This window comes from Agelaius tricolor, unplaced genomic scaffold (assembly GCF_023055355.1).
Source record: "Agelaius tricolor isolate 1412-34295 unplaced genomic scaffold, bAgeTri1.0.p SCAF_3, whole genome shotgun sequence".
Lineage (NCBI taxonomy): Eukaryota > Metazoa > Chordata > Aves > Passeriformes > Icteridae > Agelaius > Agelaius tricolor.
The window spans coordinates 21,452,111-21,478,852 of NW_027269263.1; the positions used below are offsets into that span (position 1 = coordinate 21,452,111).

At 50.5% G+C, this 26,742-nt stretch overlaps 2 protein-coding genes across 6 annotated transcripts; both read left to right on the plus strand.

Annotated features, from left to right (window-relative positions):
- The first annotated feature begins 1,447 nt into the window (after window positions 1–1,447).
- Window positions 1,448–19,608, plus strand: SEPTIN3 (septin 3). Of its 5 annotated transcripts, none has more exons than XM_071423024.1 (11): window positions 1,448–1,572; window positions 2,229–2,345; window positions 7,533–7,724; window positions 7,987–8,115; window positions 8,838–8,919; window positions 9,295–9,432; window positions 9,791–9,908; window positions 10,343–10,438; window positions 11,273–11,372; window positions 11,855–11,906; window positions 13,116–13,502. In XM_071423024.1, the coding sequence occupies exons 3-11, from the start codon at window positions 7,562–7,564 to the stop codon at window positions 13,249–13,251; spliced, it is 1,014 nt and encodes a 337-aa protein (XP_071279125.1). In that variant the 5' UTR covers window positions 1,448–1,572; window positions 2,229–2,345; window positions 7,533–7,561; the 3' UTR covers window positions 13,252–13,502. The 5 variants fall into 5 exon arrangements, 4 of the variants coding, with proteins under 4 accessions (XP_071279125.1, XP_071279124.1, XP_071279126.1 ...); XM_071423023.1 differs by having other exon boundaries at window positions 1,449–1,572; window positions 2,229–2,467; XR_011678556.1 differs by lacking the exons at window positions 1,448–1,572; window positions 2,229–2,345 and adding an exon at window positions 19,500–19,608 and having other exon boundaries at window positions 13,116–13,365.
- On the plus strand, window positions 16,404–26,241 carry WBP2NL (WBP2 N-terminal like). Its single transcript, XM_071423026.1, has 8 exons — window positions 16,404–16,543; window positions 19,500–19,608; window positions 20,156–20,291; window positions 21,792–21,884; window positions 22,700–22,888; window positions 23,273–23,401; window positions 23,729–23,805; window positions 24,693–26,241. The coding sequence occupies exons 1-8, from the start codon at window positions 16,485–16,487 to the stop codon at window positions 24,738–24,740; spliced, it is 840 nt and encodes a 279-aa protein (XP_071279127.1). The 5' UTR covers window positions 16,404–16,484; the 3' UTR covers window positions 24,741–26,241.
- The last annotated feature ends 501 nt before the right edge of the window (window positions 26,242–26,742 follow it).

The following is a 26,742-nucleotide window of genomic DNA, read 5'->3' on the forward strand; positions in this document are numbered from 1 at the left end:
GACCACTGAACTTGTGCAGTGGGATATAAATTGTTGCACTGGAATATGCCATTTGAGGGGGAAAAACTAAGAGAGGAAGGGAAAACATTTCAAAAATTCAAATATTTTTAATTTTTTTTTTTTTAATCACACCCAGTGTCCTTGGAAGCAGGCAGCACAGGCCTGACCTGACCTCTGCATCCCTCCTCCACCGCCTGCCATGGGAGCCGGCCAGGGGGTCGTGTTGTGGAGCTGCCCATGCTGTGGAGCTGCTGGTGGCGGAGGTCAGGAAGGTGCTGGTCATTCTCAGGAGTGGCCATGGCACCCAGCGTGGGAGCGAGCCATGCCGGCCACAAGAGCCCCATTGTCCCGCTGGAGGCGGGCTGGCCGGACAGGGCTGGAGGTGGGCGCTCGAGCATGTGGGTGACAGCAGCCCCAGGGTGCTCTGCATCCCGAGACATCACAGCCCTGACAGCAGGGACGGCCTGGGCCCAGCCCGGCCGGCACCCCCTGCCCTCGCACCTCCGCTTCCAGCCCGCAGCCAACCATGGAGGAGGAGATCGCCCTCCCTCGCAGCTGCCTGTCGGCCCCCGGCAGCCCCAGCGGCCCCAGCCGCATCCCGGGCCCCTCACGGCGGCGGGACGGGCCCCTGGCCGTGGCTGCCCCCACGAAGCGGAGCTGCCTCTCGGTCACGCTGCGCCGGGCGGCCGGGCCCGGGGGGCTGCCCTGGGAGCGGCTGCGGGGCCCGGCCCCGGTCACCCCGATCCCCCCGCGGCCCCGGGCCGTGGCGGCCGAGGGGCCCCAGCGACACCGCAGCTCTGACGGGACCGAGGCCACCCCGGTGGCGAAGATGGGGCTGTCCTACGCCCCACTACGCTCCGGTGGGTCTCTGCTGACGGGAGAGGCAGAGGGAGGGAGGGAGGCACCAAGGGGTCCCTTGGCGATGACATGAGCCCAGCATGGGGCAGGACCCTTCAGGAGAGGTAGGGTGATGAGAGGGAGGACAGGGGCTTCCTCCCCTTGGAGGGATTACCTCTTGACCCACAGCAGAATCAGGGGTGGGCAGCAGCTGATGCGGGGACAGCCCGTGCGCTTGTGAGCCTGGCGCCCAGCAGGGAGATGGGCAACTGTGGTCGCCGTGCCAGGACATTTTCTGGGTGCCGGAATGCCTGCCTGCCTGTCTGTCTGTCGGAAGCTAGTCTGTCCACTGCTCAGCCTAGCTCGGGGTAACTGCTGACAATTACTTCTAAATGTTCCTGTAATCTGCAGTGGGTGCAGTTTTCTTTTTGTCCCATAGCACTGCAAAAACAGGAACCCCAAACCCCTGCCAAGTCTGCCAGGCATCCCACAGCCTGGTCCCCACCCAGGGGCGTTGTCTTGTGGTGGAGGAACACGTGGTGCTCCTGTCATCCCACTGACTGGAGGATCACAGCATTCCCAGGTGTTGATGCCCCAGCACAGCATGACAGGAACACAGTGCCTGTCGGGGCCAGGGCTCACAGATGTAGGAGAAGGACATGCAAAGCAGGGAAAGGGCATCCCCCTCCAAAGATACAAGCAGCCAGAGGCAGCCACACGGCTCTCCAGGCACAGGTATGTCCACGGGGCACATGGAGGTGCCTGCCAGAGCACAGGGGGATGTGACCTGTGTACCCCAACATGGTCCAAGTGGGAGGACCTGTCCCTGCTCGCCACACGCAGGCACACACAGCTTTGTACACACAAGCACGCAGAGGGGACAGCGCTGGCTCTGCCTCTGCTCCTTGGGCTGACAGACAGCAATCACGGTGCTGGAGGAGAAAAGATTTCTCCCACCTTCACAGCAAAGCTGAAGGGCAAATCGCTTTTGATGAACCAAAACATTCTCAATTTCCTCCCTCTGGAAAAGCAGGAGATTTTGCAATCCCCTGATCCTACGAAATACCTAGGGGCAAAGAGCGCCCTTTCTCAGCCCCGCCGGAGCTAAGCTGTAAAGGGTTAAATATGCCCCTCCCTAAACAAGCAGAGATGCTGAAAAGGCTGGGGAATTGGGAGGGAAAAGGGCAAGAAAAGGCCTGGGGGGTGTGGGTGTGCAGTGAGGCCCCTCCAGGACATGGGGGCCCCATCGGCAGCGGCCCCTCCAAGCCCGAGGCCATGCCCCCCCCGCAAGTCAGGGAGGCTGCCGGGGGCCTGGGATGGAGCCGGGGGCCTGGGATGGAGCCGGGGGAGGGTGCGCGGGGGGAGATTTTGCGGAGATGTTTAATATTCAGGTCACATGACGATGGCAGCAGGAGCAGCACCAGCATCCCCGCTCTGCTGAAATAGCCGCTGGAGAAGGAAGGGAAAGAGAGAGGGGGGAGAAGAGGACACAGGGAAGAAAGACAAAGGTAAAAGCAAGTGGAGCTTTGTAGCCCACCGTGCTGCTTCATCAGCGTCAGGCTAGAAAAGTGGGGGGAGACCCACCCCCTTGGGAGAGGATTCGGAGACAAAGGAAGCTTCATGTTCAAAGGTAGGATGCTCCGGGCTTGGCAGGGCTGGGCAACGCCAGAGGGACACCGCTGGGGCTTTTTGCGCAGGCATCCTCGGCCGTGCCCCCACGCTGCCCAGCTCTGGGCATGGGGGAGGGATAACCCCGGAGGGCAGTGGGGGAAATCGGTCTCGGCTTTGTCTTTCCTGTTTGTTCTCCTTGTGTGAAGAAGGAGCAGGGCTGGTCGTGGTGCTGATGGGGAGTAGCTAGAGCCAGGCACTGCTTTGAAAGGAAGGGATAATCCAGCTGGGGAGTGCCCACAAACTCGGCACCTGGCTTATCCCTTGCCAGTGACAGGCAGTGGGGATGTCCTGTGCCTCTCCCTGAGCATCTGCACAGGAGCCAGCAGGCATGCAGGCAGGGGCACAGGCAGCTGTGGTGGTGTGGCTGCCATGGTCCAGGGGTGCTCAGCATCCTCTCGCCTTGTGATACAGCTGTGCCACCCAGGGGGTGAACTGGGACATGGGACAAGGATTGTATGGCTGGAGAGCAGCACCAAGGGCATGGCTGGGGCTGTGGTGGCTGGGCTGGGATGTGCCCAGCTCCTTCACCTCCAGCTTCTGCATCTCCAGAGAGGTTTCGGCACACGCTGCCCTAGATTTCACTGCAGCCGGGCTCTTGCCCAAGCCCTTTGCAGAGTGCTGAGGGGAAGAACGGTTGCTGTCAGGAAGGCTGCAGCAGCCCAGAGGATTGGGGTGATCTTCAAGCCAGGCAAAAAGATCTGGTAAGAAGAATGGTTCTGTTCTGTACTCTGAGGTCAGGCAATACATCCGGCAGGGCCCAGCCATTGCACTGCACAGCTGAAAGAAATGCCCTGGGGTCATCATAGGAACTGAGGAGGGAAAGGTTTTTTCCAGCGGAGAGATGCTCAGTCCAGCACCTCTGCGGATCTGAAGCAAAGCAAGGAGCAGGTCCTGATGGCCATGAGCTCCAGGGAGGCTGTACTGCTGAAGCAGCTGCTTGCTTTCTTTCCTAGGAACCTGGCATCACCCTTTGAGGGCCTGCTTCTGCCAGCCACCTTCAGGTTTTGAACCCATTCCTCCTCCCTGTTCCATGTCTACATGTAGACATGTCTACATGTAGACATGGAACAGGGAGGAGGTCCAGGACCATATGGGTGGAAGGGGCTGGGGTGAGATGGGAGTGAGGATCACTGCCTCCAGCTGCAGAGGGACAATCTTGTGCTGCACCAGAGGAGAGCTGCAGCGAGGCCATCCATGTGTTATGTAGGGGTTAAATAGCTTTTCCTTGCTGGGAGCTGGTTTGTGGTGAGCACTGTTTGCAGCTCTCCCTCCCTCTTGCCAGACAAAGGATGGGAAGGCAGGGGGAGGGGATGCGACTGTATCTGGGTTATCAGGACATAGTAGATGTTGGTCCCCACTACCTGAGCCCCCAAGGGACCTGCAGGGCCACCTCTGTCCCCACACAGGTCCTGTGAACGCCAGAGCATGAAGGGTGGTACATCAGTAGTGGTGTCTGCTGCTGGCCACAGATGCCGGCCTTCCAGGAGGAGGTTCTGGGGTAGACCAGTGGCTGTCAGAAGCAGGAGCTAGCTGGGATCATGGGGACCTCTCTGGGCACTCATTCTGGTTCTGCCTGTCCCTGCCTCAAAAGCTGTGCCGTCCCTTGATCCAGTCACATGGAGCGTCTCCTGTGAGCCAGATATTATTCCCTAGTAGCCCAGCCCAGGGCCACCTCATTCTGGATCTGGGCAGCAGGGGGGTAACACCAGCTACAGCCCTCTTAAATGAACTTCTCTTAGCACACAGAACAAAGCAGCAGGGAAAAGGGGGGCCTTGTAAACAGCATATGTAAGTGGTTAACCTTGGCTAGCCCTCTATTCATTATCAGCTGTAGTGCCCTCTCACTCAGTCATTAGAGGGAACAGCTGCAAGGGCTATGGGATGTGCCCAGGACACAGAATGCCACCCCTTGATCAGCCACTCAGTGTGCTCAGGGGGCTAGAACCATTAGCTTTTGTGCACATAAAACAGAGCCACTCCCAGGAGAGCAGGCAGGCATGTTTCATGTCTCAGGGACAGCTCTGGTCCTGGTTTTGCACACGCCAGCAGGCCGTTCCTCAGCTGGCTCCTTGAATTCATCTGTGGGAGGCAAAAGGTAAAAAGTCATGTGCAGAAAGATGAACCCTGGGCAAATTTCTGCAAAATGGGGGCTTCCCTTCCTGAGGCTTTATGGGAAGGAACCCCACACAGAGAAGAAGGCAAGTGACCTAGAGGAGAAAAGCAAGTGACTTTCTCCTGGTCTCAGAGTTTTCTATAGCTGCCCAAGAATGTGAATCTGAAATATCTGCCCTAGTCACTGCAAGCTCCTGGCTCCAGCACTGAAGCTTGCAAAGGAATGGTCTTATATTATGATGTCCACAGCAGTTAGCAACATCTCCTTGCTCTGGGCAAGGCTTTCCTTGGTGAGATTGAGGGATGAATTATGAACCTCTTAGTGAGCCTTGAGGCTGACAGCAAATTCCCTCCTTCCTCCTCCCTGTGTAAGAACAAGGGTTGAAGGAATAAAGGAGAGGGCGACAGATTCCCTGAACACAAACTACCACCCAGGCAGTGAAAGGGTCACAGCCCACATGGCTCATGTTCTGCACCCATCCCATGCAGCTGCTCAGCTGGGCTTTCTTCCCATCTTGACCTGTTCCCTTCTACCTTTGGAGTTTATTTGCCCCCATTTCTCCAGTAGCTAAGTGCCTCACTGGGGCCACAGCCCCCTGTCCCTAATTCCCTCATTTTTCTGTTTCTCTCTCTTCTCCCACTCTGAGGGCTAGGTAGGAGCTCAGCAGGGCTGTGTGGGGTGTATGTGGAGGACGGTGCAACAGCAAAAGGGACACAGCACAGCCACACAACCATGATACAGGATATAGGTGATGCGGGCAGCCTGGCAGAGAACGAGTGAAGGGTAGGGTGCAGGAGAACCGGCTGGCCTGGTCCCCTGTGCTGTACCAGAGAGATGGGCTTTCCTGGCTCACATCAGCTTTGATAAATCTGAAAAAAGACAACGGGAGCCTCAAGGGATGCTTCGTCAGCAGGAAAGGCACATACTAGTTGTGATGGGTGTGAGAGAGGATTGCAGCTGAGAAGCACTTGGTGTGGCAGGCTGCCTCCTCCAGCAGCTGCCTGGCAGCGTGAGGTGCTCCAAATTGCCAGTCTGACTCAAGCCAATGGTCCATCTTGTGCTCTGGTTGCCCCAGGGTGCTGCTTGCTGCTTCAGGAGAGGCTGATGATAGTCCAGGGTGCCTTCATTTGGTGGGGGAAAGCAGGAGGGGGGTCATCCTGCCACTGACCTCTCCTGTGTGGGCAAGGTGGAACAGAGGTGGCACAAGAGCCTTCAGATGTTACCCACAGTGCTGTACATGAGTGGCTGTGCTACCATCGTCTCACACGGGGGAAAACTCCTTCTCCCAGTATAATATAAAAGACTTCCCAAGTGGTGAAAAGGAGCTGGGTGGAGGCACCCGTCTCCCTGTCAAGGGTGACCCTTCCAGAATGTCTTTCCTTAGCACATGACAGTGGGATATTGCAGCTTACAAAAAATGTAAAATCTTCACTGTGTAGAGCAGCCCTTGTGTCAGCACCGGAGCTTTTATGTGGGAGTGCCAGGCAGGGTCCCCATTCAGCCATGGAGCCTGCTCCAGCCTAACCCTGTCCTTGAACAAAATCTCTCTGACCTCTTCTCAGTCTGTCTCTGCCTGGCTTGACTAAGCTGTGACAGGAACCCCAGATTGGTGCCATCAATTTCACCAGTCCAGCGACTTCTGAGTCATTTTCCTTGTGAAGAGAGGCATGTGTCACCACCAAATGGCAGTCGCCTGCCTAGCTGCTCATGTTCTTCTCTGCTGCCAGTGGATTCTGATAAGTGGAGAAAAAAACCTCTGCCAAAATGATGGAAAGGGATAATTTAGTGTGAGATACTTGAACTGAAGTGGCATCCAAAACAAACGAAGTACTTACCAAGCAAAAATGCATTCTGTCTCTATCCTGGAAAAATAACCCTCTAATGAGACAAAGCATGGGGGAGTCAAGTAATTAGAGTGGAGAACTCTAGTTTGCAGCTGGCTTGTATATGAAAGGTATTTGATTCCTATCCCCTTCATCTTCCTTTCCAGATTCATCCCTCACGCCTGCCTTCCCCACCAATTAGAGCTTTTCTTCCATGCCCTGTCCTCTCCCAACCTCCGCTTCCTCCCAGCGGGCGGGAGCTACTCATTAATGAGACAGAGATAAATGGGTGAGGCCTGCCCCTAGCAATGTGTGCCATCACCCAAAAAAGGGTCAGGGAGGCTGGAAAGGCCTCAGGGTTTTCTTTTTACCCTATTGTTTTACATGGAAGAAGTGAGGAAGCAGAGATGAGGAGGGACAGATGCAGATAATTAATTTTCTGATCATGATGATTAGTTTCTTGAGTATGACAAAAACCATTGGTCTATGGGTGGGAGGCAAGCACAGAGATTATGGCCATGCTTTCACTTCCACCACTGTCTTCCTCTGAGGAACTCAGCCTGTGCAGGAACACAGCCAGAAATGCAGCCACCTCTGGCAAGGGCCAAGCATGCAAGTCCTCACGGTACATCCCAAAATCTGTTTCAATGCCAGGACTTGACACATAATTTTTTAAAGTCTGTTCCATCACAAATTTATGGTGAACTTGGAGGGGCAAAATGCTGATGATCCTATTGAGAACTGGGAGATGAAAATAAGGAGATGCACCTGGAGCTTTGGGCACCCAATTATTAGCCCAACCATCCTTGCTGCCCCTGCTCCTGCTGTTTAGAGGGAGCCATCAATACACTGCATTCCCAATGAAACCCCCTTCACCTCCTCATCTGGAGCGGGACACAGAAGAGTGTGCTGGAAACTCAAGTAGATGTTGCTCCGTGATGAGCCTTACCACTAAAATCTTGACATTCAGTTATCCTCAATAGCCCTTGAAAAGGCTGCTCAATGCTGCCCTCAGCCACTGTGACAGGTCAGCAAGGAGGCTGTTGTTACACCTCAATGATGATTTTTCAATCTTTGTCCCCATGCAGGACCAGTGGACAGCAAAAACGAAGCAGCCATGTCTGAGCTGGTCCCAGAGCCACGACAAAAACCAGTCGTACCAATGAAGCCCATGGGCATCAACACCAGCTTGCTGGGCTACATCGGTATCGACACCATCATTGAGCAGATGCGCAAGAAAACCATGAAGACAGGTTTTGACTTCAACATCATGGTTGTAGGTAGGCAGAGACCAGCTGAGGAACTGGGAACCATGGCCAGGGACTGTCCCAGGGACTGAGGCCAGGTGGGAGACCAAGCCCTGCTGGGAGGGCACAAGGGAGCAGGCAGAAGTTGTTCTGAGGGAAAACAGAGCCTGCACAAGGCAAGGAGACACCTCCAGCCCCTTCCCCTCCCAGCCTGGCTCTGTTCCTTGGGCCTGCTGTCATCACCAGGCTGTGGCAAATGCAATCTCTGCAATCTCTTCCTCTCTGCAATCTTCAGGTCAGAGTGGACTGGGAAAGTCAACACTGGTAAACACCCTCTTCAAATCCCAGGTGAGCCGCAAATCTTCAGGCTGGAACCGGGAGGAGAAAATCCCCAAGACAGTGGAGATCAAAGCCATTGGGCACGGTAAGAGCCAGGCTGCTGGGGCGGAAGCAATACTGATGTCTCGGCATAGCCTTGCAGAAGATCCCAGCAGTCTGTGCAAAGAGTTCTTTGGTATTAGGCAGCCCTTTCTCCATAGGAAGCTAAAGGACAGTTTTAGATGGCCTCAGAGACAGACAAGGTTCTCCTTAAACTGAAAGGCCCCTGTTGCCACAGCCAAAAGTGAGGGGTAGACAAATAGAGAGACTTCACTAAGACATTAGTCTGCAGTTGTGGATTAAGCTTTGCTGTAAGTCATGTTCACCTGCAGTTACATTTGATAAGCTACACAAGTTGCATTGTTGGTTCCCATCCCAAGCCTGGTAGTGCACATCTTCTCACAAAGCATCAGAACAACTCCTGGGGTGGTGCAGGGTAATGAGCATCATCTCAGATTCAGGATGATGCATTAGAGGGGAGAAGTTGTGTTAGGGTAGGTACTCCCTTCGGGCCACTGACTGAGCACAAATCCATTTTCCTGTGACAGAGTGGTGTAAGGTGGCTTTTGTGTCGATATTACCAAAATTTGGGGTCAGACATGGAAATGAAGGTCACAATTGTTGAGGCATGACACAAGCTGGTCTGATTATGCTTGCTGGGCAGGGATGAGGGCAGAGCTCTCTTGTTCCCTTGTGGGACACGAAGACATGTTTCATGACAGAGCAGGTCCCCAGGGAGGAGTATGATTGTTTGCAATTTTCCCCCAGTCATTGAAGAAGGTGGTGTCAAAATGAAGCTGACAGTGATTGACACACCAGGATTTGGAGACCAGATCAACAATGAGAACTGGTGAGTTTTACAAGGTCAAGGCCTTGTGTCTCAGAAAGGGCTGAAGTTAAGATGGTATATGAGTGACTGTCATCTGCTTGGCCCTTGAAAGCATCTGGGATCCTATTGCTCTTGGGGACTGATAATGAGGCTGTGGGACTGTGAAACCATGGGTCTGTGTGTGTGACTGGGAGTATGCACATATTACATGGTGAGTGCTTATTTCTATGGCCAGTTACAGAAACTCTTAATCATCTGTGCTGATGGCAAGATGCTTCAGGTGGATTTTTTTTAATGCCTGAGACTGTTTTGCTCCTGTCAGAGCTGGGAACACTGTGGGCAGGAACACGAGGAGATTTGTACCAGTCTATTCATCTCTCTTTCCCACTCTAACAGCTGGGAGCCTATTGAGAAATACATCAACGAGCAATATGAAAAGTTTTTGAAAGAGGAGGTGAATATTGCAAGGAAGAAACGAATTCCAGACACACGCGTGCACTGCTGCCTCTACTTCATCTCTCCTACAGGGCACTCGTATGTACACTGTCCCTTGTCCTTCCTCCAGCCCTTGGTGCCAGCCCTCTGTGCCAGATATACACCCTACACTGCTGCACCTCAGACATGGATTCAGCAGGACTGGGCACTGTTTAGCCTAACTTTGGGAGCTGTGGGGCTTGAAAGGGTCTAAGATTACAAGAGCGGGAGAAATGCCACTGTGGTTTTTGGGAGAGGGCAGAATGGATGGGAAGAAGGAGATGAGAACATGGTGGCAGCAAGCAGGGTATGTACAAGGGAGGGTTCACTTGTGCCCTGGTTCTTGGACAGTCATTAGGATGAAAAGCTGGGAGGGTAAAAAGTGACCCCTTCCATCTTGCTCCCTCTTGGGCTGCAGCTTGCGGCCTTTGGACCTGGAGTTCATGAAACATCTCAGCAAGGTAGTGAACATCATCCCAGTTATTGCTAAGGCTGACACCATGACCTTGGAGGAGAAGACTGAATTCAAACAAAGAGTGAGTATCTCCTCTTCTGGATGGGATCCTTCCCTGCCCTGGCTTGGAGGTGGGAGAAATGGGTGGTATCCTTCTTCCTGGGATTGCAGTGCAGTCCCCAGGGTGTGCACAGAGTCCAGTGCTGGGTTGCTGGGTTAAGTCCTAAAGATACTGCTGTTTATATTTCTGAGGGCATCTGTTAGAGAAGGAAGAAATGTGTGTATCCTTGTGATGTCTTGTGATATGTTCTGTCATGGGAACTGGAGAGCCAGACAAGTAACTGAGGTTGGGAAACAGACTCATCATTGCTGCCTTGTGTTCTCACTTTACTGTGCACTTCCTTGGGACAATCCCTCCAGCTTCTGCCCACTGGAAGGATGTCCCAAGACGTACTTGCCAACTGCCTTCCCTTCAGGTTTGTGCTGCTTTGTGCTCCAAAATGTCTTTCTGATTAGGTGCGCAAGGAACTAGAAGTAAATGGGATCGAGTTTTATCCCCAGAAAGAATTTGATGAGGACTTGGAGGATAAAACAGAGAACGACAAAATCAGGGTAGGAAACATTTTATTGTGGGAGGGGAAGGGTGGATGAGGAGGGCACCACATTTTGTTCTGCACTTCAGCATTATTGCCCTCACATATAAGAAATAAACTGCTTTTTAATCTCCATTCCTGTGGTAATTGCAGTCTCTTTCCAGGGATATCTGTAAAGCAGAGTAAAGCAGCAGTGAACAGCTGCACAACCCTATGGATCACAGAGTCTCCTGCACTCTGTGCTCTGGAAACAGATAGTTTCTCCCTGTGCTTAGAGATATCTGGGTCCCCAATAGCTTCACCTACTGTCCTACTTCCCTGGAAAGCTGCATACTTACTCCATTTCTGGCTTTCCTCGGTATATTTCAGCCATTAAACTTGATGAGTGTTCATGTGGCTTATGGGGAAGGATTACTTGAGTCCCATCTTTCTATTGTAAAGAACTACAAATCTGTCAATAAATACTCACCTTGAACTATCCGTATGAGCAGCTCTGGGCTGACAGATCCTCCACTGGTTATGCTAAGGTACTTCTCTGGTCATTCCCCTCCTCAGAAATGCTGGAGATAGGTGCAGAAAAGCTCTGCCCCAGCTCCGGAGCCCTTGGCACTGCTCCAAGCTACCCACACAGCTTGTTGGGTTGCAAGAACACCTGGAAAGCAAGAATCCAGAATTCTAGGGATAGCACTGAGGGGTGAAAAGGACAGCCAGTGAAGTTTTGCTCTGGAGAATCTCTTCCCTTGGAGAAGGCCTTGTGTTTGTTGAGCTGAGGGGTGGAAAGGTGGATGGGGAACCATGGTGGTGCTTGTCTCTGGAATGGGTTCAATGGATCTTTCCACATGTCTCTCCCCAGCAGGAAAGCATGCCCTTTGCAGTAGTGGGCAGTGACAAGGAGTACCAAGTGAATGGCAAAAGAGTCCTGGGCAGGAAAACACCTTGGGGAATCATTGAAGGTAAAAAACCTCTTGCTTATGGGAGCTGAAAGTATTGTCTGCAGATCACAGTAATAGACAAGGGTCCAGATAGCATGTCCTGTGGCTACCTTCCCATCCCATTTGTGACAAACTGCTTGAAACCAGCCAAAAGGAGAATTCTAAAATACCTGTGCCAGGAGGGAACTTCCATGGTCAACATGGTGCCACTGTCACCACCTGGCAGAAGCTGGAGCCACTCAGAACACCATGGTGTGTGAAGCTAAGCTCCTGAGGTTGCCTTGGTTTTCAAATGAAAATTCATGTGTGACTGCTCAGTATCTCTTAGTGTGTCTCCCCAATGCTCAACAGTGTGGCATTCAGACAACTGTCTGTCCTTTCTGAAGCATGCAAGCTCTACCCACTTGGAACCTGCCCCCATGGCAGTGACTTTCCCATGCTCTATAACCACAAAGGGGCTGTTAAAAAAAATCAAATGTAACAATTGCTTGCTTTCTTTTCAGTGGAAAACCTCAATCACTGTGAATTTGCCCTACTTCGAGATTTTGTCATCAGGTAAGGTCATGGTCATCCACCAGTTTGCTTTTGATGTGCTGGGAGTCTTCCTGAGATCCAGTCAGAATGAAATAGCCCCTACTAAAAGAGAAATAAAGTAAATTTCAGGCAGTGAAAGCTTATGTGGTATAGGGTTGGATTGAGTTAAAGGGTAGATATTCTAGTGCCTCTCTTAGTGACACTGTGTCAGGTAGGTGCTAGTTTTCATGTATGAGCTGGATGCCTGGAGAAAAGCAGGATACTACCACCCCTCATAAGGTTGCAAAAACTCCCATTAAGGGAGTTTAAAAAAATCCCATTAAGGGTGCAAAAACTTTTATTTGCTGCTGACAACAGGTCAGTAATAAAGAAGTCACTACCACATCCTAGATTGTTTCCTTTCAGGTTGAAGGATGTGCTAGAACATATGAGCTGGAAGTGAAAATCTTCATATTTCAATAGCTTTCATTGTCCTGTCTTATTTCTACTCTGTTTCATGAAGCTGCCTCAGCACAAATTCTGCAGGAGAGCTGTAGATTCAGGGTGACCTCTCTTCCCTATAAAAAGAGAAATACAGTTCAAAACCAAAGCCCTGTGGCTATTTCCACTTGTGGGTATGGTGCTGTTGAGACATTTGGCCAGGTACAATGCTTTGACATCACCCTACTTTCCTCTTTTTGTTTTGTAATACCTTCTGCAGCAGAGGTGCTTTTCCAAAGTCTTTCAGTAAAAACATCCTACCCAAATGATCATCACAAAGCCTGTAACAATCCAAGCCCCCAAGCTGTGTGTGGAGGTCAGGGATGATGCTCACAGCAGTGTTCTGCAGCTTATGATCTGCAGTGAACCTGATACACCTCCTGTTGCTTCCTTGCCTCACCACTGCTTCAGATAAGCCCCAGTCTGCTCTGACACACCAGGAGGGCCAGTGGCTGGGCCAGTTGCACAGGTGAGAGAAGGGCAGAGCACTGGCAAGCACAGCCAGGAACTTCAGCCCGTATCCTGCATCCTGCCTGTGTGTTCTCAAATGCTGATGCTCTAGCTCTCAGTTGTGTATGATGGCACCCATGCTACCCATGCAGAAAGAGGGGCAACAATAATTAGCTAAACTGACTGACTGAAAAAATCTTCCTTCTATTTTGGGAATAAAATTATCATCAGAAGAATAATACTTACTGTGCTGATATTGGCTATCATATCCTCTTTCCCAACCTACTTTGTCCCCTTTAGGACCCACCTTCAGGACCTAAAAGAAGTGACCCACAACATCCACTATGAGACCTACAGGGCCAAACGGCTGAATGACAACGGAGGGCTGCCCCCCATGACTGTGGAGACAGAGGAAAACCACGAAAGTAACCTGTGAAAGAGCCTCCCCCTCCACGGTCACCTGGTGACTCTGGCCAGACAACCCGCCCCTGCTACCCCGGCTCAGCCACGGGCCTGTCTCTGCAGCACGTGGGAGTGAGAGGATGCGAGTGTGAGTGCGTGCGGCGTGCGTGTGCCTCCCTGTGTGCCGGACAGGGACAGGGCATCCCCCCGGCCCTCCCAGAGTGTCCCCATCCTCGGTCTGTTTGTGCACAGTGCACTGTCCCCCAGCTTCCCTGCTCTCCTTTCTGTGTCTCAGCTGTGTATCTTGTCTGGGGGAAATAGTGTTGGGGGGGAAGGATTTCTAGGGGCGTGGATTTTGGAGGGGGGAGGTGTGGGGCATGCTGTAGTCCTGTTTTTATCACTTGGACACAAGGCAAGGAGAGACTCTGGGAGAGATGGTGGAGTCAATGCATGCATGTTTCAAGAGATGCAGAGATTTCTCTTGGATCTTCCCTGGGTGTAAAGGCAGCTGGTTGGTCTGAGGGCATGGTGGCCTGGCAATTAATCTCCTTTTCTTGCTGTGGCTTCCCAAGGGGAAATGGCAGCTTGGAACAGGGTAGATGAGAGAAGACTGGCACTGTTTTGTGGTTCAGAGCAAGTGACTGGTGGGAGGAGACAGAATTAGTTCTTGGCCTGTAGCATCTGTTTGAGAAGCATCAAAGTACTTGGGGAAAATGGACATATTTTCCAAAAGAAGCAAAACCCAGGGGGAAAGAATGTGTTCCTGCTGCAGAGGGTGCATTTGCCCTGCCCAGCACGAAGGTCAAAAGCCATGCTTATGTCACAGGCATTCGACTCTGTGCAGGTCAGACCAAGCTGTGCTGGGGTCACCCCAGCTCAGGGAGTCACCCCATGGCCCTGCTGCAGTGGTCTCTCTCCAGCAGCACTGAGCAGGTCCTGGCCAAACCCTTCCCCACAGATGGCCCCTCTGCTGTGTGAGCACAGGGAGGACAGTGCCACAGGAAGTCCCTGCTGGGACCTCCCCCAGGGACAGCTCCACGGCATACCACCTTGGGGATCTTGGAGGAGTGCAAAGAGCCATGGATTGAGAAGCACTGGGCCAGGGTGGGACACAAGAGATACCTCTTCCCCATTCTCCTCATTGAAATGGCTGCATTTGCTACTGTAGCAGTGCTGTTCCTCTGCTCTCTTACTGTGCCATGTCCTCCTCCACTCCTGTGCTTTTGTCCTCATTCCCTTTTAGCCCTCCATAGCTTTCTTCCTTCTTTTCTTTCCTGTTTTTTATCCTTTAAGTCTCTCCTTCATTTCTCCAAGTACTTGAATATTCCTCTTCTCCAGGCTGTTTCCTCCTTCTCCCAACTCTCACACCTTCTTAACAATGTGCTTTTGTGTCCTGTTGAGAAGCTGTTGTTTTACCTTTCCCTGGAGGGGATGGGGAGGGAAGGTAAAGACCTGTGAGCAGAAAGAGGCACAGTCTGGGTGTCCCTGAGAGAGGTCAAAAGTGTCAGGGCTGTCTGGGCAGAAGGAAGGAGGGGAGAAGACCAGAGATGTCCTGAGGCTGGCAGTGTCTGCCTGTCACGTGGCTGGCAGGGGCTGTCCCCTCCAGGAGAGTTGCCAGCCACACTTAAAACGCACACTTGGAATGCCGTGGCCTGGCACTCAGCAGGGGGAAGTGCAGGGCTTGGGATGGGGGTTGGAAAGGCTGGCACTGGAGGGAGAAGGAAGAAAACAGCAAATGAGCAGCAGAGGAAGACTCAAGTCAAATTTGATGTTGGTTGATGGAGCTGTGTGGGGGCCAGGGCTGGCAGTGGGGTTCTCCAAGCCTTAGCAAAACTGTCAGGAGCGTGTGTCCATCGTGTGGCTTTCTCTGGTGATGTCACTGCAAAGCAAAGGTTCTCTTCACTCTCACTCCCACCTGTCCACACAAATCAGCCATTCTCAGCAGCACTGGGACGTGAGGGCCATTGCAGCACTTCCTAGTCCTTTCCCCACCCACGTTCACAGCTCCTGGTGTTCCTGTATGCAGTGTGTGCATGCAGCCTCCCCCTGCACCAGGCTCCTCGGTCCTGCAGGGAGCAGGAGCTTGTCACTGGTGCCAGCAGCCATTCCATGGACCCCTGCAGAAACCGTGTGGCCACGCTGCCACCCATGCTGCCATGCAGCTGGCCCCGCTCAGCCCAAGGACATCAAAGACATGAACCTCGTCAAAGACACTGCCAGGGCTCTGCTTCTTCACAGCACTGAAGCATGAAGCCACATCTCATCCCTTCACCCTGGGCTACAGAATAGTAATCTTTATGACTTTTGGGCCCAGCCAAGGGTTAGGGCAGAGATGCAATGCTGCCCTGCTTAAAGAAAGCAAAACAGACCCATGCAACAGAAGAGAGAGACTTTCCTTTGCCTGCAATGTGGATTTCAAGGACAAGGTTGTGTGTTTTGCCCTATAGGTTTAGGAATTTTTATTTCTTTGTAATAACGTGGTTTTTACACCCTGCTCTGTAATTTCTTGTCGGATCATAGACTACTTTTAAATGATCCGTAAAAGCTTGTGAGAAAAACACGCTCAGGTACTCCTCACTGCCATCTGCTCATGCCGATATCCTACCAGGAAGTCTACAAAGGGCAAATACAAAAAAAAAAAAGAAAAAAAAAAATCCCACGTGGCATGACAACGGGAGATACTGTTGGGAAGAAGCCTCTGTGAATGGATAAGCTGGGAAAAGTCTGAATCGAGCGCCACCAGCTGAGTTCCAGGATAACCACAGCAAGTCAGCTCTTCCCCTGAGATATCCCGAGTGATGCTGCAGAGGGGAAGAGTCTAAACCTTACACCAGAGAGGCCCGCTCAGCACATTCGGAGGCTCATAAGCTGTTCAGCACAGAGGCCGATCGCCAGAAAAACTTTGCCAAGCACAGCAAATGCTGGGCAACTTCCACCAAGGCAACCACGGCAGCGAACAGACGTGGTTGCCCTGAGCAGAGAGAGCCAGAGGAGCGAGCAGGACTACGTGTAGGCACCAGTGTCTGTGGTTCGTTGTGCGGCCCGGCGCGGGGCCAGGAGGGGCCGAACGAGGCCGCCCCTCAGAGCCACCGGCCGCCATTAAACCAACACGGCACCGCCTCTCACTTCCGCCTCGCTTCCCTCTCACTTCCGCCTCGCGCGCGCCGAGGGGGGCGGGGCCAGCCGGAATGCGTCCCCGGGGCGGGGCTGCGCTGGATGTGACGTCACTGCCGTCACCGGGTCAGGGGCGGGGCCGGCGGGGCAAAGATGGCGCTGAACAGGAACCATTCGCAGCAGGGTGGTGTCGTCATCCCCAATGCCGAGAGGTACCGGAGGGTCGGGCGCGTCATCCTCGCCCCCTGTCCCCTCAGCAGGGCCGGGACGGCGGGGCCCGGTGGTGGGAGGTTCCCGCTGGGGCGACCCCCGTTCCCTGCTTGGCCGCGCAGGCCCGGCTCGGCCGGGGGTCTGCGTTACTGAAGGGCTCCCTGGCAGGGCGGGGGCGGGCAGTGTGGGGCAGGCTTGGCTGGAGTCCGTAGAGTTGCCCCGACTTCACCGCGGAAGCTCCGGCGTCCTTAAAGCCGCTCCGGCGGGCGTGCTGGGTGAAGACTGCGGCTACCATTGCTTGTACAAGTCAAGGAATTGGGGTTTTGTAAGGTCATGCACTTAGTGACGCCAGAGAGGCAGAGACTGTTTGAGGTAGGAGTCTTGGTCACTTGAATTCGTAAGTGAGGAACTTGAATTCAGAGTTCCTCTGCGGGAGAAGCGCCTCTCCGTGGAGCCCAGCCTGCCTTGCCCCGAGCGGGGATTGACCGACCAGCTGAACAGACTGGGGCTTCAGTCCGGTCCTGCTGGGTGCTCCCAGTGTCCTGGCACGAGAAATCCTAGAAACCCGAGGCCCAGTAAAGGATCGAAGTAAAAGGATCAAAGGAGTTGGTTTGGGTCTGGTGATCAATAGGGAAATTACACTTGAACAATATGCTCCATCTTGAGTTTGAAGCTGACTCCTCATACTTCAGCCAGGAAGGTTCTCTGACATGTTGAGCTCATGTTAAAGGAGATTTTTCTACCCTTTGAATCCTGGGGCTGCACCAAAAGCAGCGTGGGTAGAAGGTCAAGGGAGGTGGTTCTACCTCTGTATTCCACTCTGGTGTGACCTCACCTGCAGTGCTGCATCCAGCTCTGGGGTCCCCAATATAAGAAGGATGTTAAACTGTTGGAGCAAGTCCAGAGAAGGCCGTGAAGTTGGTAAGAGGAATGAAGCACTTCCTCTATGAAGGCAAGCTGAGAACATTGGGGCTGTTTAGCCTGGAGAAGAGAAGGTTGTTGTGGAGACCTCACTGCAACCTTCCAGTATCTGAACAGGACCCACAGGGAAGGCACAGAGGGACTTTTCATCTGGAGCTGCAGTGCTAGGACAAGGAGTAATGGGTACAAGCTGAAAGAGGGGAAATTTAGGCTAAACTTCAGGAAGAAATTCTTCAGTCTGAGGGTGGTGGGGCACTGGAATGGGTTGCCCAGATGAGCTGTGGCCTTGGCAGTGTTCAAGGCTGGATTGGATAATGCCTTGAGCAAACTGATCTAGTGGAAGGTGGCCATGGCAGAGAGGTTGGGACCAGGTAATCTTTAAGATCCCTTCCAAGCCTTCACATTGGCTTGAGATCATAAAACCATACATTCTTTGGGGTGCTGCTCAGTCACAAGTGAGGGCAGTGCGGCTCCACAGGGTGCACAGTCTCTGTGACAGCCCTGGAAGGCATGCAGGTGCAGACTGGTTCAGCAGCCTCATTACTCTCTGTGGTGTGGCTGCATGTTATTTGCTTGTGTGAGTAGCTGCAAAGCAGTAAACATTACAGTGACTGCATAGAAATTCTTCCCAGTGAGGCAAAATTATGTGAAATGCTGCTACAAGACATGATTGAGGGAGTGTTCTGGTAAGATTAAAGCTGTCAAAAAGATGGTTGTATTTAGCTTAGAATATGTGTTTCCCCCTTGCATTTTGGAAATGGAAAGACCTCTGCTGTCTCATAACTCTGTCCCTTCCAGCCAGTCTGAGAATCTCCATCTAGCTCAGCTATGAAGTAGTGTTCCAGTAGAATTTCTTGGTCAGGTTGTTTTTTCTCATCAAAGCTGGACTTTTCAACATGTTTATTCTTGAGTAGCTGCATTTTTCATATACATCTACAGTGTTCTTCTCTTCCCTAAACAGCAAACTACTTGAGACTATGGGGCTTTTGGTTGTTTTTCCATATGGTGGCCCTGAAGATTCCTCCCTTCCCCAAATAATTGAACAGTTTCCTGACTTTATTTGACTTCAACAGTATGCTGAGCAGAATTCATAAGGATTATTTTAGATCCAGCCCATTCAGGCTTGTGTTGGTTTAGGGTTTTGTCACTTGGTTTTTCATGCTCTTGAACCATAAAACAACTTGGAGTCTTCTGCCACTGTAACAAGCTGAGGGTTTATCACCCTCAAGGTTCTTTTGTTTATTCTGCAGATTTTCTTACTATGTGGTATGTTTAGATCTGCACCATAGACTCAGTGACGTGCTTTCCCAAGATGCCTCATTTTTTATGAAAATATATTTACTTTTTCATGCAACTCTATATCCCTGACCCTGCAGCATTCACAATTCTCATTTGGGTTTGTGTCATTAGGAAACTCTGCTACTGTTCCCGTAGATCTCCAACAGTAATATCTTTATTGCTGACCCTGCTGACTCATTGCTTCATTCCTTAACGTGGTACTGTTTACTACAAAAGCTTGCTCAAGTCACGTGAGGCAGGGTCAGCACTGAGGCTTCCAGTGCAGCCACTTCCTCAGTTTGCACAGTGGGTGTGGTGTCACAGCAGTGCTGTTTTCCGGTGCAGTGGGCTTGACTTGAGCATGGGCTGGGGAGGGAGGAATGCGCTGAGATTGCACCTTGGCATCAAGGGGATGGTTTCTGACACCTCAGCCCTTTTTGTGCCCTGATCTTTGGGCTGAGGGTCTTCATGTGTAGAGTGGAATTCCTCAGTCTGACACCTTCGGAGACAGAAACCCCCCTCTATATTAAAGGTGCCCTTGTGGAAGGAGGGGCAGGGCTTGTCTCAGATGAGAGGATGGATTCTTCCAGTCTGCATAAATCATCCCTCTCTGTTCAAAGTCAAAATGGCAGGGGCCACAGCAGGACTTCAGGATACCACTCAGATTCTGTTGTGCTGTTCCCTGCCCTGTGTGATGAGGGTATGTGTCAGAGCTGTCGCCAAGTTTGTCTCTCCAATCTGTCTGATTTCTTCCCGCAGTGTCCTCAAACAGTGCAAAGATGTGGAGCTCTCCTTCAGTGACGTGACAGGCAAGCCTGAAATCTTCAAAGGCACCAAAAAAGGAATGCTGTATCTCACCCCCTACAGGGTAAGTCTGATGCCAGTAGGGTTGCTTCTTTCTCAAGGGATTATGTAAACTTTAAACCAGAAACCTAGTTGATGATAGAAGAAGGGATTTTTGTTGTTGAAGGGACCACTGACAGCACTAGGTAGGAGAAGGAAAGGTGGAAATGGGATAGTCCATACCTATACCACAATCCCAATCACCTACAAAGGCACATGCAGTCCTGGAAATCACTGTCTAGAGAATATATTTCATATAATGTGTCAGTCAATGATACTTCCTTTGCAGACTCTCATAGATTATCCTTAAAAAGCAGAGCAGTAAAACTCAGTAAATGTCCAGGTGTGTTTTAAGTGGTTTATTATTTTGGATTGTACATGCCTCAGGTCAGTGAGCCATGTGCCATCAAATCTGTTGGGGATCCCCAGTGTTAAAGCTGTGAAATAATTCAATGCATACTCATACTAGAGGTGAAGTCACTCTCTTTTTGGATGCTGATACAGTGAGAGCTCCATCATCACTCTCTCTATGGAACTCAAGTAATTCAGAAGCATTCCCTGCTCTCTTGCAGATGATCTTTGTGACCAAGGGCAAGGATCCTATGCTGTCCTTCATGATGCCGTTCTATTTGGTGAAAGGATGCTCCATCGAGCAGCCCGTTTTCTCTGCCAATTACATCAAGGGGCAGATCCAGGCCGAGGCCGGAGGTACGTGCAGTGCTGTGCAGATCGAGCTCTTCCCAAGCATCACAGGCCATTTTTGCTGAGCACCAGACCAGCTTATGAGCACAGGAATGGAGAGTGGCCATGGTGGTATAGCTGGTGTGTCCACACTGGGCTAACTCCCCTCTCCTGCACTTCTGGGCACTGCTGCCATGTTACTTCCTGCCCTCAGGCCAGGGACTGACTTGCCCAGGATGAGTTCTGTGTGATTCTTTAACTCCTATCTAGCTTTGTGTATTGTGTTTACTCACTTTCCCGATGTGCTTGTTTTTCTTTGACCTGAAAGCGTGGACTGGTGCCTTGGTCGTTTACCCACCCTATTGATACACAGAATTAGAATTAGCATCCACTTTTGGTTTTTTGGAAGTCAGGAGCCCCTTGGGTGTGGTTTGCATGGATCTGGGAGTCTGCTGTCCATCATTGATTTAGCTTTGATCCCAATTTGATCATGAAGGCACAGTAACACTTAACAGAGGTCATTTATGACCACATGGCGAATTGCAAAAGATAAACAGGGATTGGAAACATGGCTTTTGGTTCAAATTTCTTCCCTTTTCAGCCCTTTCATGTGCATTTTCATGGCATATGAAGTATTTATTCTTTTTGCTTTCTGTTTGTAACAATGTTTTAAAGTGGATTGTGGATCAGCCCACTTTCTTGGGCTGAAGTCATACTAAGACAGTGATTTTATAGAGGTGAATCTCCAAAGGAATGACTTTATCCATGATGGACTCTTTTGTTATATTTCTATACTTTATTTCTACTTTGTCCCCAAGAGACTATCTCTCATGATACTACTTTAATTGTTAGACAAGAAAGATAAATCTTATATTGAAATGACACCTATTTTTTGTTAAAAACACCAAAATTCAAAGCACCCTCCACCAAAAAAATCCACCAAATCCCAAAAAGTCCTAGGAAAACAAAGCACTCTTACTTGCCTTGCAAGACATTGCCTACTTGATTTTTTTTCCCTGAGAAATTGCTTTTATACCTCAGCATTTAACAATCTGTCAGAGCTTCTATGTGTCAGTGAGATTAAAGATGTTGCATTTGATTTAAATCCTGGCTTGAGTTGCAGATCCTGATCTGTAGTTCACTGAGGATATCAATAAAACTTCATCTGAGGGCTTTCAGTTAATATCCTCAGTGAAATAAATGTTCCATCTTTACACTGTTCTTTATTAGGTTCCGTTAAACCTTTCAGGAAAGAACAAAACAGCCTTGTATCTAGAGTAGGCTGCTTCTACATGACTGTACCTTTCAAAGGGTAGAACAATAAATTCATGATCCTCTTGAGATATTATTTTGGGGGACATCTGATAGCAGTGCCATGACTCCTTCTTGTAATAGGATGCAAAATAGTTTTGAAATAAAGAAGAAAATAATAATTGAAGTATATACAGAATAATAATTGAAGCATAAAGTAATAATTGAAGTATAAAATTTTGCTGGCTTGGATTCAATTCTAATTCTCTCTCCTAGGTGGCTGGGAAGGGCAGGGGACATTTAAACTGACTTTCAACAGCGGAGGAGCCGTTGAGTTTGGACAGCTGATGATGAAAGCTGCTTCTAGTGGTAAGGGATTTTCAGATCCTGTGGTTCCCCCATGGTTGGCTGAGCTAGTAAGCAAATTGTGCTTGTTCTGAACTTCATGGGAAGAGGGGTACCCTAGGCCCTCTTCCACAGCAAAGTATTTTTTTCTCTTTCCAGGGGAGCTTTTGGTTTCCCTTTCAATCCTTTTTCTTTATTTCTTCTTAGCGCTTTGTGCAGTCAGAATGTTCTGGGGTTTGGGCTCCTGAGGTGGACCACATTTTTCTACAGAGCCTTACTTCTACTGGAAAAAAGTTGAAATATGTGATGGTGAAAAATTGCTTCACTTAGCTGCTCTCAGCTCAGTTCTAAACTAGTGCAGTAAGATGGGGAAAACTAACGTGCACATTTGGAGAGGGGAAATATAAGTTTTAAAAAACAATTTCTTTTTAAAATTTTAAAATGGAGGAACAAGAACTCTTTTCCTGATGAAGTTTTCTTTTTTAAAAAAATGTGTGTTTTAAAATATACTTGTTTTCAGAACGAAAGTATATTAAAAAAAAGGAAAACATGCTGTACTGCTACTTGCTTTAGAGTGGCGTTTCCTTCAAGCAGTGGGAGCTCTGTGGTGGGACTGGGACCTGTGAGGTTGTATTTTTGCAGCTGGTTTCCTTCAGCACTCTGTGACTAATGCTTTTCAGGTGCAGTACTATGCCGGGACTATATAGTGAATCTACATAAAGGGAGACAGGAAAATAAAAGGGAAAAAAATAACAGAAAATAACAGGACTATTTTCATTTTATTCTCTACATTTAGTTTTAAGAAAAGATGTCTGGCTTACTAAATGTGTGTTCCTTAGCTTCCAGTGGGGTTCCTCTGCAGAGCCCTGGCTATGGATACACCCCTGTTCCCGGAGGATACGCCCCTGTGCCCGGGGGCTACGCGGTGCCTCCGCCCCCGAACGGAGCCTACCCCTATGCACCGCCTCCAGGGAGCGCCTACGGACCGGCTCCACAGCCCATGGGCTACCCCTACGCCCAGACCCCAGGTTTGCAAGCTGTGTATGGTGACTGGCTCTGACGTTAGCTGTGAAGAAGCGACAGTGGTACAGTGAGGGTTGCTGTAGTTTTGTCTCCATCGAGGACCCTTGTCCTTGCAGAAATCTGTCACGTGCTGTTGATCACACCCATGTGTCGCTATAGTTCTAGCTACATGAAAATGTGGTTTGCAAATTGTGCTGCTGCTTGGTAGGGAATGATTGCCTGCTGACATGACAGGCATTAGCAAATTATCAAATCTGTCTGCATCCCTGCCAAACCTGGAGAGCTTCCCTTACCACTGTTCTTGTCCCAGCTAATGTGCTGTCAGGCCTGTGAGCTCTCTGTCCCGTGGTCTGTGGTACAAAGTATCAGCCTGGTGTTGTCTTTTTCAGGTATTTACCCACCACTTCCAAACATGAACCCCATGTACATGCCACCTCCACCACCCTACTCTGGGGCACCTCCTGCAGAATCCTCAGCCCCCTCAGCTCCCCCAGCCTGGGTGAGCCCAGGAATGCCAGGTAAATGGGGTTGGGCGGTTGCCAGGGTCTGGGTGCAAATGGTGTCTGGGGGTTTGGGCACAGCATGGGGTGGAGAAGCTGTTGTTGCAGTAGCTCCAAGTCTTCTGTAGGGAGCTGCTCTGCCTTGCACTGTACAGCTTGTGGTCAGCCCTAGCCAGCTTTCCTGAGCTGCTCTGAGTTCTAACCCAGCTTGCTGCAGTTCCTCTTGGCTCCTTGGGCCTTTGTTGGGTCCTTGGGCCTTTGTTGCCTGTGAAGCTGGAGAGAAGGCTCTGGGGCTAGGGCCATTGCCTCAGATATTTAAGGTAGCTTCTTTTCCTTCCTTTCCAGGAGGCAGTAAGGCCATGGAAGCAGCTTCCAGTGCATATTACAACCCTGCCAACCCACACAACGTGTACATGCCCATGGTGAGTGCCATGCCTGGTCTTCATGTGCCTACTCCCTCCTCTGGAACTCGCAGAGATGGTGCTTTGCTTTCTTACTAAGTCTAGTGTACCTTCATGTTGAACATGCACAGGAAGTGTGCATTTTTATGGGAGGGAGGCTCCCGTGAGGAAGACTGGAGAATTTTTCAGTTAGGAAAGGAGGAAGGCCTTAAGATTGATCCATTAACAGCCATTTACTTCCTGTCTTACTCCTAAAGGCATAACAGACTTGCATGGGCAAAGAGGAAACACAGAGCTCTCTGCATCCATTGGGCCTGAAAATGAGCAGAGTTAAAGAAGGATAGGTCACTTAAGGATGATGGCATGTGGGTTTCTGTTTTGGTTTCTTTCTGGGCCGCACAGGGACAGGGAGGTCTCTTAGTGTTCAGTCAGTGGCAGCCAGTAGGTTGTCTGTAGCCTCCATCTGGTACATGGCAGTCTGGCTCTGCCCCTCACTGCCTTGCTTGGCTCTGGCAGGCTGGAGACTGATGGAGCAGCAAAGCTGGCCCTCAGCCCAGGGTTTGCTGTCTGCTGGGTCAGAGCTATGAGCTTCAACAGGGACCAAAGCCCTGGAAAGGACGGGAGAATGGCATTTAAAACAGATTAAATGGTCCATTTGCAGTAGACCATTTGTTACCTGGTTTTGAGGGGACTTTTCCTAGAAGTATTATGGAGACAGCATGTGTCATGGAACACAGCTGATACTAGAGAGGAATGGTGTGATGAAATGACAGCTTAAAGCATAGAACTTCATTCTGTCTGTAGCTCACTGCAGGGCACTCATTGCTGGTGAGCCAAGCCTGGGAATGCCTGGAAAGAGCTGGTAATAAAACAAGCATGCTTGTTGACTCTACTGTGTCTCTTTCCAGGATCAGCCACCTCCTTATGCACCTCCTGAGGATAAGAAGAACAACTAGCAGAAGGAAATTGCAGCCAGCCTCCCACATTCTCTCTCCCTGAAGACAACTTGGCTGTTAATACCCCTCAAGTTAGCGTATCTCTAGATCTCTGTTTCTCTGCAATAGATATAGTGCTGGGCAGCTGAGCACCTGCCCTCATTAAACATTGAGTCAGTGGCAACACAAGGCAGGACAACAGCACTTTTCTACTTACTTGCTTTATCTCATGGGGTCAGAGGACTAATCTTTTGCCCTGCCATTGGCTTGAGGAGAGAGATGGACTTATCAAACTGTATCACATGACTAATCTAGGACTAAAATGTGAAGGCTCTGGGATCTTGTTGGAGTGAAACAACTTGGAATGCCAAACTTTTGACTTCCGAAGCACCATCCAGGAGGAAATGTGTAGAGAGCTATGAGATTCCCTGCACAGATCCTCTGGTGCCCTAGAAAGGTGTTAAATGTCCTTAAATTCTAGGGCAGTTCAGTTTGAGATGGGACTTTGGACATGCTGTATTGTGTTGGAAGTGTGTGGCATTCTGGACTAACAGTTGAGGGGTTATGACCTTGGGAAGTGCATTCGAAGAGATGCTGAAGCATTTGGCTATGAAAGAAGGAAGGGGGTGGGTCCCAAACAACCTGTCTTTGTAGCCATTGAATAGAGGAGCAAACAAAGGTGTGCCTCAGGGCAGTGAGCTCACAGACTGGCAGGCCTGAGGATCAGTCTGTCTTTTCCCCATCCAAGCAGATCCCATATCTGTGCAAGGATCCTGTGTCAAGCAGCCTAATGGAGTCAAGTGCTGCACAGGAGGCTGCCTGCCTTGGAGCAAAATATGTTACATTAGGCAGATGACCTGGCAGTAGCCTTGTCAGAAGACAAGTCCTGCAGCCCTGGCTCCCTCTGCTGAGCAAACTTGTGCTGAGTGCTACCTCCACAGGGGAAAACTGGCCTTCATCTTTTCCTTCAGCTGCTGGAGCCAGCTGTGTGTGCCCACACCTGAGCAGCGTGGGCAGGTGGGCACTGTAATGCCACAGCTGGTTGCTCACAGGTGCAGTGCCCTCGGCTGGGAGCTGCTGTCTGGGTGGGAGTTTCCAATGCTTGGCTCTCTTGCAGAGACTCTGGCTGCTCAGCCACAACCTCTCCTTTTTCCTTAGGACATAGTGAAGTTAAACCTGCTCTGAAGAGAGTCTCTAGTCTGGTGGAGACCCTTGTGATCCTTTATCCTTATAGGGTGACTGTACTTCTTCCTACAGCCTCCCTACCTTCACAAGGAGGGGAAAGGAGTGTTTCCCCTCTTACTTCCCTGTATGGCAGGGCTCACCTGCAAGTCAGGTTTGCACAACTTTTAAGAATGAATTCTTAAAGCAGTTCCACGTGGGGGGAAGTAAGTTTCCTCATCTATAAACACTTTTTCTGACTTAGAGATATTCTAACAACTCTGTATTTAAAAGAAAAATCAACCATGAATGTTTGTAACTTTTTGAATTGCACTTTAATACAGGAGTGTTGATACCTTTATCTGCCAGTTCAGTGGTGTGTGTGTGTGTGTGTTGTGTTGACCTTAATTCTTGCATACTCCACAGAAGGCTAGAATGAACTACAGCCACTGCTGCTGTTCCCTTGGGTCACCTGTGGGTCAGTACATCTCTCTCCCTGGTATGTGGCTAAGCTGGACCTGGAATCAAGTAACTGGGGGGAGTGAAGAAAGTGGGGCTTATCCCCTTTCTGCCTGGGAAGGGTGGAAGGCTGGCTGGGGCCTGTGGTTACGCCCAGGTATCCAGAAGTGGCACATGTTCCTGTCCCATCACTGCTTGTAGCAGGGGCCCATGTCACCACGCTGCTGCTCATTACAGCTGCAGACACAGCACCTCTTCTATGTACATTACACCAGAAGGGACGCCTTTAAACTCTTTAAAAGAAACTCCTCAGCAGCAATTTTTTTTCCAGCAATGGAAAAATAAATATATAATAAAGAAAATGGCACTTGGCTATAGACTGTTGTGCCAAGGAATGCTGCTA

Excerpts from the sequence above, each read along its gene's own strand:
- WBP2NL (XM_071423026.1), top strand. The coding sequence starts at position 16,485 with ATGGCGCTGAACAGGAACCATTCGCAGCAGGGTGGTGTCGTCATCCCC. Across the intron at positions 22,889-23,272 it reads CCCCTACGCCCAGACCCCAG|GTATTTACCCACCACTTCCA; the intron begins GTTTGCAAGCTG and ends TGTCTTTTTCAG. Across the intron at positions 23,402-23,728 it reads GGTGAGCCCAGGAATGCCAG|GAGGCAGTAAGGCCATGGAA; the intron begins GTAAATGGGGTT and ends CTTCCTTTCCAG.
- SEPTIN3 (XM_071423025.1), top strand. The coding sequence starts at position 7,562 with ATGTCTGAGCTGGTCCCAGAGCCACGACAAAAACCAGTCGTACCAATG. Across the intron at positions 9,909-10,342 it reads AGACTGAATTCAAACAAAGA|GTGCGCAAGGAACTAGAAGT; the intron begins GTGAGTATCTCC and ends CTTTCTGATTAG. Across the intron at positions 11,373-11,854 it reads ACCTTGGGGAATCATTGAAG|TGGAAAACCTCAATCACTGT; the intron begins GTAAAAAACCTC and ends CTTTCTTTTCAG.